Consider the following 13,522-nt stretch of genomic DNA (forward strand, 5'->3'; position numbering starts at 1 on the left):
GCCCACTCCTGCTTTAAGCCACCTCCTGTCTCTCCCCCCTCAATCCTCCTTAATCCTGCCTGTTAGCACTGGTAGTGATGCCACTTCAGGCGACATGTCACTTCCAGGGGAAGTAGCAGGGAGGCATGGCCAGCTGACATCACTTCCAGGACTCCCTGAAGTTTTAACAATTATTTCAGGGGCTCCTCCATAGTCAAAAGGTTTAAAAAGCCTAGTCTACACAGACTGCCCAACCACTTTCCAGGGTCTCAGGCAAAGCTCTTTCACATCACCTACCGCCAGACCCTTTAATTGGAGATGCCTAGCACTGACTCTGGCACCTTCTGCATGTTAACTAGATGTTCGACCATTGAGCCATGGTTTCTACCCAAGCACTGTGAAGTTTTTTCTTCCTTTTCTTTTAAGCATCTAGAAAACACTCAGTAGTTCCTCTCAAGTTTTCCTCACCTGCAACAGAATTGGGCCGAGGCATGACTAATGAGCTGGAACTCTGAGTATAAGTAACAGGACCATCTCCGGAAGATGCTTCTACTTTTGGCAAACTCTCAGAACAGCCAACTATCTCCTCTTCAGCAACTGGGGAACAATTATCTGTCCTTCGTTCGTGGATAATTCCTTGATGCGAACCAGTTCGGAGACTACCATCTTTACTCCATTCCAAACTGGATCCACTGCGATCGTCATTTTCCGACGAACTTGTCACTGTTGCTAAAAAGAAAAGAAAGAAAACCAATAAATTCTGAGTAACAGAATACTGGCGATGGTATGAGGTGTTGTTATGTGACCAATTGTGCAAGATGGCAAGGTCATTCAAGACAAACAGATTTATTTCAAACATTGACATCCATCTTTCATAAACACAAACATCTGAAGAAGGCTAATAAATTGTTAAACCAAGCATAACATCCAATAAACGTATTAAAATTTAAAATAATAAACCTCCGTTACATAACATAACAGCAGAAAGGGGAAAATTAGACTGCTTTAGAGATCATTACAACTTTTGCCATACAAGTCCAACACTCCAACTTCTGCCCACCTAAATTTTGAAGACAGGGGAACCTGGAGTAAGGTCTCAAGCTTTGAATACAGGCAAGTTCAAATGTCTTCCATATACCCTGTTACCAAGCAGTCTGAATGCCATTATACTAGCCCGGTACATACAACAGCTATACATGTTCAATGACTGCATGAGGAGAAAGAGTAGAAGCAGGCACACTGGTCCCAGTTCCTGCCTCTGCAAGATCGCCTGATCAACCATGGAGAGTAAGTGGCTATGCAATTGTCCCTTCCCTGCAACCAGTGAAATTCCAAAACCAGAGCAGATTATCATGGAGAGAGTCCATGTGACACTTCCTATGCACAATCGCTCCTGCAGATGGCCAAGTGATGGCATAGAGCTGGGGTAGTCAAACTGCGGCCCTCCAGATGCCCATGGACTACAATTCCCATGAACCCCTGCCCCTGCAAATGCTGGCTCATGGAAATTGTAGTCCATGGACATCTGGAGGGCCGCAGTTTGACTACCCCTGGCATAGAGGCATGTCCTGCACTCTCATTCCCACTCTCCCTGCCTGCGCATTGTAGTGAACATACAAGGCTGTTTTGTGCACCGGGCTATTAAATCAGATTATTTGTGTACCAAGGTCATTTCTGTCTACTCTGATTGGCAGCGGCTCTTCCAGCATCTTGGGTACAAATCTTTCACGTCCATTTGACTGGAGATGCCAGGAACCAAACTTGAAACCCTCCGTATGCAAAGCCAGCATCTACCACCAAGCCACGGCCCCTCCCCAGTTCAGAGCTTTGACTCAAAACCAGAACTTTGACTTGTATTTGGAAATCCCCTGGGGACTAGTGAAGTTCTTTATCACCAATAAAGAGATCTGTACTGTTGACAGCAACCGTGGAGCAGTTTCAGCAATCATGCATATTGGACAGCCACCATGTGCGTACTATTTGTTGCTACTATCAATGTCTCGTGAGAAACGATTTACGCACAACCTCCTATTTTAAGGATCCTAACAACTCAAAACACTTGTAAAGGTTATAAGGCTCTAAACCAGACAAAAGATGAGGGGCTTCTACAGTGGCTTTGTTGCGACAGAATTATTAAAGAAAAAGCTTGACCTTTTGATATGTAATGAACTAAATGTCGCTTCTGATTTACTAATTGGGGGAGGGAGGGAGGAGAGGAGAGGATCAGGGAAGATTTCCACTTTCCACTCTCATACTGAGGGGAAAGAATCTCGCCAAATTACTCTCTCCCCCTCTCTTTGGCTACTAGCCCAGACTTTTCTCTTACTTAGCTCACTCCAAAAGATGAAAATCTGCCCTCAACTCTATTATGTCAGTGGAGGCAGAGACAATTTCAACTAAAGCAATAAAACACTAAAAAAAGGAGGAACGAAGCCTGAGCCAGCAGAAAGTGTGGGAGAGGGAGGGAAAGGGCAGTCCCCTTCTCAAAGGGCCTACTGGCCCAGAATAACAGAGTAGGAATGGAAATACAATGCAAGCCTACTTAAGCAGTATGGAAGGACCAGCTATTTGGCAAAATCTGCCAAAAGTATTACAAAAGATATACTTGCTAAACTCTACCATGAATGAGCTTTTAAATGCTATTTAAATTTGCATTTGCAGCCATTCACACTGTGCTCACAAAAAGCTACTGAGGAATCCCACTCCCACTCCAAATTAACACAGAAGGATTGGGTCTATAAGCAACAGATATGGACTGAACATAATTTAGTGGTGTGCAAGTTCATTCTCATTTCCATTCCATTTTCTCCCCTATGCACACAAGTTTGAACTGCATGCTGTGAAGGCTAGCCTTCAGATTCATTACCCTCTTTCAGGATCCATAGAGAAGTGCATGGGAGGGAGTGCTGTATTTTAATCAACCATGTCACTCATTAGAACATCCTATAAGTTTCCATAATACCCTTGAGAACAGTAGGTGGGTTGCTCACAGGAAAAAAAAACATATCATCCAAAATATCTATTTTTCTTCCACATGCCTTCATTTTGCCTAACCCCCAGGGCATGGTAGCTTGTATAAGAGTTTGAATCCCCAATTTCTAACAAATCAAATCACTCCCCTTATACACAGTTAACTAGAAACTAAGACTAGAGCCATAGAAAACCAACCTACAGCTACTATATATATATTTAATAAATCCCCAGTTTCGCATGAAGTTAACCATGCATATATATGTAGCCTATTAATTAAATCTGTTTTTCTTCCATCTTCTCCCATCAACTAGAAAAATCACCAGCGCCACCATCTTAAGACCTTACATTATAGAAAATCTGGTACTGAAATAGGAGAAAAGAAACACTGAGAATGACATACTTATTTCAGTGGAAGAATTTTTGGAGCATGGAGATTTTGGAATCAGAGCCAAGTACTAATGAAAATCCAATAAGAGAGCTAAAGCTTTACGCACCCCTGGGGGTCTTTTACTGGCCCACCTGCTGATGCAGAAAAGCAGGCTACAAAGAGATAGATGCAAGTCGCTCCACGAGTAGGAATGAAACCTGCTTACCGATAATACCACTATCCTTGCTTTCCAATGTGGAGCTTGGGCTGCTAATGGTCCCACAGGGACTACCTCTGTTGGCTGCTGGTTTGCCTGCACAGCTATTCAGAGTTGAGCAGGGACTATCGGTGCTAGGTGATGTCGTGCTGCTGGTTAGCGTAGAACAGGGACTGACTCCTTGGCTCACTACTGCACACTACAAACATGAAGAGAAACAAAAAGAATTAATGCACTGAGCATCGCATTTCTAGCTGTGATGAAGACAATTTTAATATTCAAGGAAAAAGCAAACCTAAATATCCCCCCCAGCCCCAAACCATCCCAAGAATGTTTCCAAAAATGATTTCTTGAGACTCTTAAAGGGGAGGAAAGGGGCTACTGTGCCCAACAGCCTACCACAGCCTTTTTCAACCCTTTGACCATGGAGGACCCAGAAAAAAAAATGCAGGTTTTGAGGACCCCCGGAAATGATGTCAGCTGGCAAAGCCCCCTGCCATACTTCCAGAAGTGACATCACTGCCTGCACCCTTCGCCTTCCTTTTGCTCCCTCCCCCCACCTTTACTACTACTATGGGGGCTCTGCCTCATGTAGGCTGGAAAGAAGAGTAAGAGGTAAGAAGACAGCCTGCCCCCACCCAACCATGCCACTTCAGAACTCCTGCAGACCACTTTCAGAGCTCCTGTGGACACACAAAGATCCACAGACCCTTGGTTGGGAATCCATGGCCTAGATATTCAAGTAGGATGGATCCAACAAAGGGTGAGCAGGAAGGAAAATCTATGTAGTGATGATCTGGTAGCACAAATAGTGGTGCAAGGCCTACTGCAACGCTTCATTACAGTACTGACACAATTAAAAAGAAATTGTGCTATACTTTATGCATGAGCAATAGTTTGAATAAAACAGTTTCAACTTAGTGTGAGTAGCCTGACAAATTTATTTTTAGTGCTTCTATTTGTACACGGTAATGCTTTGTAGGATTCTACCCAATGTCTTATATCTCAAGCAAGAAATTGGTGGAGGAAAATACCACCATGCTGAAAAGCAGCCATGCAAAAAGGAGTTTATTCAGGATGGTGGTCAAATGCAGACTATATTTCATCAGTTATTCAAATGCGAAGGCATGCACAAATATGATTTAGAAACACTTTGATTTGCTCCAGAATAGAAAAGAAATATACTATCTCTATTAATTTGCCGACAATAAAGTGTACCTTCCCCAAGACATTAGCCAAATAATTTGCTGAGTCCTAGTGTCCTGGAAGTCAACCAGTCCTATGAACCCCAACATGATGTACACAGATGCATGATGCCTACTGATGTGTTTCCCAGTGGAAAGAAATAGTGCTATTTTTCCTTCACTTTAGAGAAATAGATGCTTCAGAAAAGCCCACGAGGCATCATCTTTGTGCTTGCAGGGCACACTTATTTGGAAATAGATGCTTCCATCACAGGAAAGGGTTTGGCTTGGAGCCTGTTAACCTCCTCTTATTTGACCAGGCTCTTGTGGCAGCCATTTTGTGATTAGCCCCCTCCCCTCAGCAGGAAATTTGTTGTGGCATCAACTACATGTTCTCAAAATTCCAAAAGTGCTCACCAGTTCAACAAGTTTGGGGACCCCTGCTCCAAGCAGAAAGGCCTGTGGTACCCTCACTCAAAAACACCCACAAGACAAGCAAGTGAACTATCCCTATTAATTCCTGTTCAAAGAGGCAACAAGATCTGGATTGCCAGTCAACCCTAACCTTAAAAGTGAAAGCAAATAATCTGGTCAACCAGGTCAGATACCAAATCCTTCATTTGTCTGTGATCCTTTCTTTGGCACGGAGAACAACAGTGGATGTAAAGAAATACTCAAAAGCGTGTTTTTAAAAATCCTTCCAGTTACTATAAGCATCAGATTTAAAGCAATGGTCTTCTCATAATTCTATCCATCTTAGTTTTAAACAATTCCCTTGTAAGGGACGGAAGATCAAGTCACAGCTTCATTTATTTTCAGCTCTCGCTGCAAAAGTCAAATGTATATATATTTCTATAAGGAAGAGTTACTATATAGAGATGTGTTTGTTATTAAATATTTTGAAAGCAGCAAAGATACTGGCATCACAAACTGCTATTTATAACTATTTCTTGAAGCATACCATAGTTTCATGTTTTTCTTCTACAGAGATATGGGCAGAGGTTGGGATGCCTTCTCCAAGTAGAAATCCCAGTCTTGTCATCAGTTCTTGAGCTGCCGGTGAGCAGCTCGATTCTTTCTCTGACTTTGTTTCTGTAAAAGCAGAAAGATAACATATGAAGAACAACAGTCAAATATTTTGCACAAAGTAATAAAGACAGATTTGAATCCAGTCTTTGCTGCAGCTTACTATACTGAGCCCAAAACCATCTTGGGGGGATCAACATACTCTTCGGAACAGAAGAAGGGGCAAAGTGCGGGTCAGCAATGAGAGGAGGAATAAGCGGAAATTTACCACCCCTCTCCCACCAATGGAAAAAAACACTTTGTTAGAGTGAAGAGCATAGCTGGATACATTCATCAATCACTACATTCATCCAAATGCTATACAACAGTTTAGAAACTAGGACACTGGTACAAAAGTAAAAATGTTTAAGTTTATTCATTCCAACAGGAGAGATTTCAGCATACACCGAAATCAGCCTATGGAAATCACTCTGGTTTCTTTAGAGCAGTGGTTCTCAACCGCTTTTAGCTGGCGACTCCATTGCCAGGGCTCCTCCTCCACCAGCCACTTCCCACCACTGCCGGCTGTTGTTTGCGGCTGCCACCGCCCGCCACCAATTGTGGCCGCCATTGCACAACGCCGCTTGCGGCAGCCACCACCTGCTGCCTGCTGCCGCCACCGGGCACTGCTGTCACAGCGGCAACACACCTGGGAACCCCCCAGAAGGGGCCAGGCGACCCCAAATGGGGTCCTGACCCACAGGTTGAGAACCACTGCTTTAGAGCAACCTCATCCCTCAGATGATTTCACACATTCATGAAATAATCTATCAGTGCTCTACAGGAAAATTTCAAGAAGGATTTTGTCAAGCAAGAGACTGATTCCGCTCTAGTGGTGCCACTCCAAGCTGCTAATGGTGCGTTGCAGTGGAGCAGCATCCTCCACCGCTTCCTGTGTCCCCATGGGGGACTGATTTTAGCGGCAGAATCTGTTCACCCTGGATTTTTGTGTCCCCATGACGCAGCAGAGACAGGAAGATTCCACCGCATGAGGGGTGGGTGGGAGGGTTTTTAAAAAATTGCACATAGGTTGGATTGTGTAACAACACAATCTCACCTTTGTGAAAAAATTTTAAATGCCCCATTCAGCCCCTTGACACCACAGAACCAAATGGGGCATTTCTTGTCCCTGCCAGGATCCTGGCCCAGCATGGGTGCCAATGCTGCCTACAGGGAAAACGGAACAGGGCAATATTCACGTTCGCTTCCCATGACACAATGGAGGGCCTAAAGTGGGCCATCTGAAGTCATGAGGATGCGGGGATTAGCTCTGGCCCAGTTTTTTCTGCTCGTGTGGAATTGGTCAGAAGGACCTGTATATTTCCCCCTTTAACTCCCATGTATAGAATGCAAGTAGCATCCAGAAATGAGAACATTACCTAATTTTTAAAATGGCCAGAGCCTTCTAAGAAGACAACTGGAACCCTAACAGACATCTCAACAATCAAGTCTTGAAGAAATTAATCAAATACAATATGCTTGCCCATAGCAGACAGCTGTTTAATCTTGAGATATACTACCAAATAGCTTGGGCCTTCTATAGCAGAGATTTAACAGTTTTCCCAGTATCTATCAAAAAGAAATAAGGAGGTGTTCCATCTTTTAAGCCAAATGTCTTGTAGTTGATTCAAGGCATTTGGGTCTTTATTAAACACAGCATCAAATCCCTACAGAAAGCAGTCTGCCATTCCTTAATCCCATTAAGAGAGAAGATATCCATAAGGAGACTTTCGTTCAAGTATCGTTCCTGTCTTTATTTACTTAATACAAATAGCAGAGACTGGCACGATATTACTTTTCGGGGTTTCCCATCTGCCTGTCTACAAGCATACATCAACAAAGCACACATGTATATGTTTATCCACATTACTCCAAATTTAATTTTTACCCTGAATATTTCCCAAAGAGTGGATTAGAGAATGTTTGCCAGTTTGACTTTTGTTCTCTAGGCAAACAAATATTGTTTCTCTGAATTGGCCAAGATTCTATCAAAAAGAAAGTTAAAGACTTGTCCTTGGACTCCATTGGCTTGAAGAAGAAGAAGAAGAAGAAGAAGAAGAAGAAGAAGAAGAAGAAGAAGAAGAAGAAGAAGAAGAAGAAGAAGAAGAAGAAGAAGAAGAAGAAGAAGAAGAAGAAGAAGAAGAAGAAGAAGAAGAAGAAGAGGAAGAGGAAGAGTTGGTTATTATATGCCGCTTTTCTCTACCCGAAGGCGTCTCAAAGCGGCTTACATTCGCCTTCCCTTTCCTCTCCCCACAACAGACACCCTGTGAGGTGGGTGAGACTGAGAGAGCCCTGATATTACTGCTCGGTCAGAAAAGCTTCATCAGCACCATGGCGAGCCCAAGGTCACCCAGCTGGTTGCATGTGGGGGAGTGCAGAATCGAACCTGGCATGCCAGATTAGAAGTCCGCACTCCTAACAACTACACCAAACTGACTCTAAATATGGAGGAACACTGTCAAAGGCACCTGGAAGCTGCCCACCTCAAGTTATGGCCCTTGCTCAAGACCTGCTGATGCATGGCTGCCCACTTTTCATGCAGCTTAGTATGCCCGTCTGCTGTGTGAGATACATGGGGAAGGGAATGAGGAACTACACCTATGCCATGGTTGTCCTTTTGGTGGGGCACACCACAGGATGTCATCTCTTCCATGACCATCTTACATGTGGAACAGAAAGCTCAGTATCAGCTCCGACTGTCTGATTCTGTTCCAAATGGTGCATGCACTCAAGCCCTTCCAGCACACCACCAATGTGCTCTGTGCCAGCCTGGGACAAGTAATCCCACTGATTCAAGGGCTAGTCTCTGCACTGGAGCTGTCTGTTCTCCCTTGGGTCAGGGTCTTGGCAGAGAGCTGGCAGGTGGGCATCACCACCAGCTTGCATCCTTCTGCAATAAAGGGGTTATAAAGTAGCCTGTATCTGTGACCCACAAATAAAAGGCAGCGTTGCTCTCTTAAATGGAAAATTCTTGTAATGGAAATCTGCAAAGTCGTGCAGAGGCTACAGACCAACAGCCAGGGTGGATGTCAAGGAGTCCAAGCCCAAGAGAGTTCTGACAAAACTGTTCTGTGAGAACAGTTCTAACAGGACTATAACTGGTCATCATGCTGGCTGCATATGGAGGAAAGGGAAATCAAACCTGGCTCTCCATATTAGAGGCTACCACTCTTAACCATTACACCAAGTTTTATCTCTAGGCAACTTACCACTCTAGAGCCTCTTGTGGCGCAGAGTGTTAAGGCAGCCGTCTGAAAGCTCTGCCCATGAGGCTGGGAGTTCAATCCCAGCAGCCGGCTCAAGGTTGACTCAGCCTTCCATCCTTCCGAGGTCGGTAAAATGAGTACCCAGCTTGCTGGGGGGTAAACGGTAATGACTGGGGAAGGCACTGGCAAACCACCCCGTATTGAGTCTGCCATGAAAACGCTGGAGGGCGTCACCCCAAGGGTCAGACATGACTCAGTGCTTGCACAGGGGATACCTTTACCTTTAACACACCACACTAGAATCACACAGCAAAAGAAAAATAAGAAAACTTGCTTAATTATCTAACACATTTGAAACCTACATTAGGTGATACAAACTTAAAGTCCCAAAAGTCAACAACTGTAACTTATGTCTCTTCTATGTTGTTGTCCATTGCAATATAAGTATATTGCAGTCTAGGCTTTCAGTCTATCAGAATTCAAGCTAGTTCTCTTCTCCAGGGTTTTAGTCCAATTATAGTTTCTTGCCCAAACAGCATCAGGTGATGATGACAATACAATCAGGACACATTCCTGCTGGAACCCTCTAGAAAGCTACCTCATCACTCCTGATTTCCCCTTCCCATCCTGTGGACTACAGCTTCTCAAGAAAAGCTAATTATCACATTTCTGAGCTCTGGCCTTGGAGATAAGGGCCATTTAGGCAGAGAGGCCCAATTAATAACACCTGTGAGATGGAATAAGCCTGGTATTATTCACATTAACCCTTGAAAGGCATCAGAGGTGCTTTGCTTCACAATGGTATGGAGCCCTGAGTCTACCTAACACGACAACCACAGCAGCAGAGAGGTGTTCACAGGAAGGTATAAAATGTGACTCTTCAGCCAAAGCACCCAGTAGTTAAGCCTCCGCTGTTTCCCATGAGTGGAGAGACAAAGTGACTAGAGGTTTGAGTCCACTTAATACCCAAACCCCTGCAGGGAGAGGCGATCACAATCATCATCAGAAATAAATAAATCAAGTAGAGGGTATGGATCTCGGCTGAGGGTATATATAGCTTTCTGATCCCATAGAGCAGGATAGAAACTCTTGTTACTGGCAGCCAGCAGTTCTGTTAAGCTTTGGAGGGCCCCTAATAGTGTTTTCAAGCTTGAAGAAATCCCACCCCACCCCCATTGTTTTGAAGTTTCATAAACAGTTTGAGAGGAGACAGTCTGTCCAGAAATGTATCTGTTCATGAACCACCACAGGCAGCATAAAAGTTCATGGAATGTTCATGCTGGTTGCTGTGCCACGAACTGGCCCAAATTTGTCATGAACTTTTGTTTGTGAGCGGGATCGTGCCCATCCCTAACCATGGATACCAATCCTATTCATACTACTTTTTAAAAAAGCATACTGTGAGACCCTGTGGGTTGCTACAGTTACCCTCAACTAACCAATTTTCATGGAAACCAAATATAAACTATCATGAGTGAGGCTCTTCCTCAGCTATTCCACAAAATCCCTGCTATAATAGTTCCCACACCTCCCACTGGTCTTTATCATCCATTGTAGTTGAGGCCGAGAAATAACACCAAGATGCTGACTTCCCTGCTTGAAAGTCCACCCCTATACAAACCCCAAGGACTCCACGTGCCCCCCGTCTGTTCAGTAACCACCTATGAGTTCCTCTTAAAGAGGTCATGTCTGTAGGCGTTGAATTAATTGGGCTGATTATTAATTTTAATTACTGATCTTTAAAATTTTAAAGCCTAAATATTTGATTTGTTGTATATTTTAAAGCTTTTGTAAACTGCCTTGAGCCTCCATGGAATGGTGGAGTGTAAATGAAATTAAAAAAAACAAACAGGAATTATCAACTTTCACATGCTGTGCTAGCGTAAGATATACTTGACTTACAGTTTAGAATATACATATACTTAAAGGACTATCTCTTCCTGCCTGTTCTGGTGCAGAGATTCTAATGGCAGAATCCAATTTATCTAAAGTGGGGGTCATCGACACCTGAGCCACGGCCCGGTACCAGGCCGCAAAAGCCTCTGCACTGGGCCGCTGGTGGCCACGCCTCCCTCCCCCCCGCAGCGAGAAGCTCGCCGGACCTTGAGCGAATCGGCCACTTCAGCAGCCGATTCGCTCACGGCATGTTGAACGCCGCGCTGTGGGGGGGAGGGGGAGGTGCGGCCGCCGGCAGGTGCAAACGGCCATGCACGGCAGCTCCACGCATGCGCGTTTGCGCAGAGTTGCCGTGCATGTGTGGTGGCTGGACCTAGCTCTCCCACCAACCCCACAGGCTGGTCCCAGGCCTTTAAAAGGTTGGGGGCCGCTGATCTAAAGTGTGTTCTTTTTAGTGGCTGCCCTAAGCTGTGGAAAGATCCCCCCCTCCAGCAGAGGTCAGCTTGTTCTTATGCTCCTGGCCTTCCTGAGAGCCAGAGCTGGATTTATGCACAGCTAAGGAAACTGCAGATTATGGCCTCAAATTAGAATAAAATAAATAAATTTGGTTATATTATGAGGCCTCAGCATGCACCTCTGCTGGCCAGGTTTTAAGACACAGTTATTCGGGAGAGCGTTGACAGCAGCCTGAACAGAATATTTGTTTTATTGCAATATTTTTATATTGTTCTTACTCACCATGGGTCCTGAGATGTTTGGGAGAAAGGCAGGTAATATATTTTAAATAAAATGAAACATGTAAAAAATGCATATGCCTTCTTTAGAATGTGAATAGAAAAACAGGGCATTCTTGGTATTTCCCAAGAGTCTAAGCCTTTATGTTCTCTGTCAAACTAAGCAGTAGGGACAATAAATTGCTTTAAAAGCTGACAGCAGTAAGCAGCTAAACAGCATATTAAAAAGGGGAAACTCGTTGAGCTGACAAACTCTTCAATACACACAGCTGATTATGTTAAATTCAAAACATGATATGGACCACAGTTAAGAATCAAATTCAAAAGTTTATATTTCTGAATAAACAAGACAGAAGAATGTTATTCCGTGCTTAAAACATTAGATTGCCTTCAAAAGCTTTATTGGAGTAGTTGAGGAGTTCATACACTATTTCCACCCTCAAGCAAGCAATCCCATTCTTCCCAAAGTATATTTGTTTGGACAAATGTATTGGCAAGTCGAGCAGTCACCAATGTGGCCACAGCAGTTTCCATGAGTACAGCTAATGGACAACAATAGGATAATGGAAGCAGAAACATATAATCGAGGGTGTAGATAGGGCTCCCTGTCACTGTGTGTTCTACTGGCTTTTCCATTGCTGAAAAAATGGATAAAGTAGTAGTACCCATTGACACACACACCCCTCCACGAATCATGAGGCCTGCATGAAAAGCCATTTTGTGGGAACAGGAACAGGAGTTCCAAGGGTAACTGTGTGAGCTTGAGCAGAAATGTTGGTAACCTCCAACCCCCTCTTTCCTATGCATTGTAGCCACAAGTTCAAAAGGTGTTTATCAAGCACACAGAGAGCCACGAGGTTCTCCAAAAATGCTGTTAAAAAAATAACAATATGCAGAAGTCATCAGAGAAACAGTGAAACATTAACTTGGTTCTAAGAACCAATGTTTATATTTACCTAATTCACTAATTAAGAGCCTCTTGTGGCGCAGAGTGGTAAGGCAACAGACATGCAGTCTGAAAGCTCTGCCCATGAGGCTGGGAGTTCGATCCCAGCAGCCGGCTCAAGGTTGACTCAGCCTTCCATCCTTCTGAGGTTGGTAAAATGAGTACCCAGCTTGCTAATGACTGGGGAAGGCACTGGCAAACCACTCTGTACTGAGTCTGCCATGAAAACGCTAGAGGGCGTCACCCCAAGGGTCAGACATGACCCAGTGCCTGCACAGGGGATACCTTTACCTTTTTACCTTTAATTCACTAATAAGATAATGTATCTACTTCCTTTTTACAGAAACAAATGCTACAGTGTGATATTTTACAATAAAACATAGAGGAAGTTTTCTTCTAATTTTCTAACCATGGATTTACACATATAACTGCAGGCTCTGCGAGCCCTGCAGGAACTTCCAGCATTCCGCAGGGCCTGCAAGATGGAGCTCTTCCACCAGGTCTACGGTTGAGGCCGGGCAGTAAGGAGATCATGCCCCCCCCCTCATAAAATGGCGGTAGCGAGCCCCAGCAGCATCCCTCCACCTCCCTTATAGATGGGATGTGGGATTTAGTCTAAGATGAGTTTTTTTGCTGCAACCTTGGCTGGTAGGCTATTTTATGTGTATTAGTTTTTACTGTTTGGGGATTTTATTTGACTGTGACCCGCCTTGAGCCTCCGGGGGAGGTGGGAAATAAAACAACATCAACGGGCCCCTGTTAACGGCCCTGCAATTAGTTCACATATAGTTTATATTTTAATACATGATGATTTATGCAACATGCTTCATATGCCTCACTATTTTACAACCAAGTTTAAATAAATTAAATGGACAAATCCAGGCCCTGCCGGAGTTGTTACAGTTCTGCAGGCCCTGCAAAATGGCACATGAAGCCTACATTTCAGGCCATGGCT

At 44.1% G+C, this 13,522-nt stretch overlaps 1 protein-coding gene across 7 annotated transcripts in view; it reads right to left on the reverse strand.

The window, feature by feature from the left end:
• TANC1 (tetratricopeptide repeat, ankyrin repeat and coiled-coil containing 1) overlaps nt 1-13,522 on the reverse strand; it is a 184,259-nt gene that overhangs the window by 67,704 nt on the left and 103,033 nt on the right. For all 7 annotated transcript variants that reach the window (XM_077319955.1, XM_077319956.1, XM_077319953.1 and 4 more), the window contains 3 exons: nt 5,682-5,812; nt 3,546-3,735; nt 448-708 (listed from right to left, as the gene is read on the reverse strand). In XM_077319955.1, coding sequence (XP_077176070.1) covers nt 448-708; nt 3,546-3,735; nt 5,682-5,812 — 582 coding nt within the window. The remainder of the gene's footprint in view (nt 1-447; nt 709-3,545; nt 3,736-5,681; nt 5,813-13,522) is intronic.

The sequence above is a fragment of the Paroedura picta genome, chromosome 2, assembly GCF_049243985.1.
Source record: "Paroedura picta isolate Pp20150507F chromosome 2, Ppicta_v3.0, whole genome shotgun sequence".
Lineage (NCBI taxonomy): Eukaryota > Metazoa > Chordata > Lepidosauria > Squamata > Gekkonidae > Paroedura > Paroedura picta.